This window comes from Cystoisospora suis (genome assembly GCF_002600585.1).
Source record: "Cystoisospora suis strain Wien I chromosome Unknown contig_9553, whole genome shotgun sequence".
Taxonomy (NCBI): domain Eukaryota; phylum Apicomplexa; class Conoidasida; order Eucoccidiorida; family Sarcocystidae; genus Cystoisospora; species Cystoisospora suis.
In genome coordinates, this window is record NW_027162327.1 from 835 (window position 1) to 2,613 (window position 1,779).

At 41.0% G+C, this 1,779-nt stretch overlaps 1 protein-coding gene across 1 annotated transcript; it reads left to right on the forward strand.

The window, feature by feature from the left end:
- Nucleotides 1-366: 366 nt before the first annotated feature.
- CSUI_011077 (uncharacterized protein) lies at nt 367-1,779 on the forward strand (the record flags this gene model as incomplete). The annotated part of the gene is made up of 2 exons (XM_068071178.1): nt 367-886; nt 1,531-1,779. Coding segments are annotated over 2 exons (769 nt in total), but the record flags the coding sequence as incomplete, so codon positions are not given.

Sequence of the window (1,779 nt, forward strand, 5' to 3'; positions counted from 1 at the left end):
GCTAGCTGTCTATACACCAGATGGTCGTCATTCTCTTCCAGCTTTGTCTCTCGATTTGCAGATGATCTCTATCTTTCTCTCTCTCTCTCTCTGTTTCTCTCTTGTACCTGTACGTTATCTATGTATAGATCTAGCTCTCGCCATTCTTCATCTCTTTGTCTGCGTCTCTATCATTCTGTTTCTTTGTAAGTGGACTGATAGGTCCTTCCCGAGTATCGACTTTTCTGCATACAGATCAGTCCCCCTTCAATAGCTACATGGAGGTGTGATGTACATACACCTCTATGAATGACCGTAGATCTATAGCTATATATCTGTGTCGATGTATGTGGATCTATGTTAAGCTGAATTGTCTATACTTCAGATTCTCTCCTCTCTCTTTGCTTGGCACGCGTCACGTCATCCCTAGGTGTCTCATTGAGAGGTCGAGGAAAGAAGAAGAAGAAAGAAGGCACGCATTTGAACGAGAAAGGAGGAGAAGAAGAGGAAGAAGAAGGAGAAAAGAAGAACAAGACCAAGGACAAGAATAAGAAGAAGGTCAATGAAAAGAAAGAATATGAAAAAGAAGAAGAGGAGGAAGAAGAAGAGGAGATCTTTGAGAATGACCACATTGTAGTTGTAAACACATATCTAAATTCTCTTCACTATCGAGATCTAATGAAGAAGAAAAAGAAGAAAGAAGAAGGAGAACCGACAGCAGAGAGGACCTCTCTCTCTTCTTCTTCTTTTCTTCTTCTCGACGCGTCCTCTTCCCAGTCTCTTTCTTCGTACGAAGGAGGAAAGAAGAAGAGCCTTGCCAGGAAGGCTCCCATCCAAGAGAGAGACACCAAAGAAAACTACAAAGAAGAAGAAGAAAGAAGAGATACACGCCTACATGAGAGTGACGGTAAGCAAAGAAAGATAAGAGAGAAGGAAAGGAGACACCCCTGCTCTTGTCTCCTATATGATGAAGACGATTTAGGATGGCGATCCGCAAGGAAAGAGAAGAAGGAAGAAGGTTTCTAAAAGAAGGAAAGAAGGGAAAGAAAGATTCTCTCTTTCCTGTCTTCTTCTGCTTCTTTTCTCTTGCATGAAGAAAAGGAGATTGAGGGAGGTCTATGTCGATATACCCAAGAAATCTTTGTGCATGAAGAAACTTCTCTCTATCTTCCTTTCTCAACATGTCTCTTTGGATACATACAAAGAGAGAGAATAAGAAAGAAAGAGAAAGANNNNATAAGAATATGTAGAGAGAAAGAAAGAAAGCTTGTCAGAAAGATGTCTGTACAGATCTATATATAGACACACGTGGAGAGTCAGAGAGAGGGGGGAAAGCAATATGTAGACATACTCATCTATCTATATAGATAGATATGCGGCTAGATATATACATGTATATATAGAGAGAGATAGATATACACAGGTTGATATCCTCTTGGAAGAAAGAAGAGATTGATACCTTCTTTCTCTCTTTCTTCCTTTCTCTGCTTCTTCTTCTTCTTCGTCTTCCTCATCTTCTTTTTCTCCTTCTTGTCTGTCTGCCTGTGCTAGGAGAGAGAGAAGAAGCGGAGAGTGTGACGAGGCACCGAAGACTACGGTGGATGGATGAAGAGTGCACTGGAAGAAGTCTTTTCTCAACTTCTTCTTCTTCTTTAGATCATTCTCCCAACCTTCTTCCTCTTAACGGAAGTGGGACGAGTAGTAGTAGTAGTACTAGTAGTGAGAGTGGTAGTAGTAGTAGCAGTAGTAGTAGCCTTCTTCCTTCTCAAGCAGCACTAAGATCTTTCTCTTCTTCTTCTT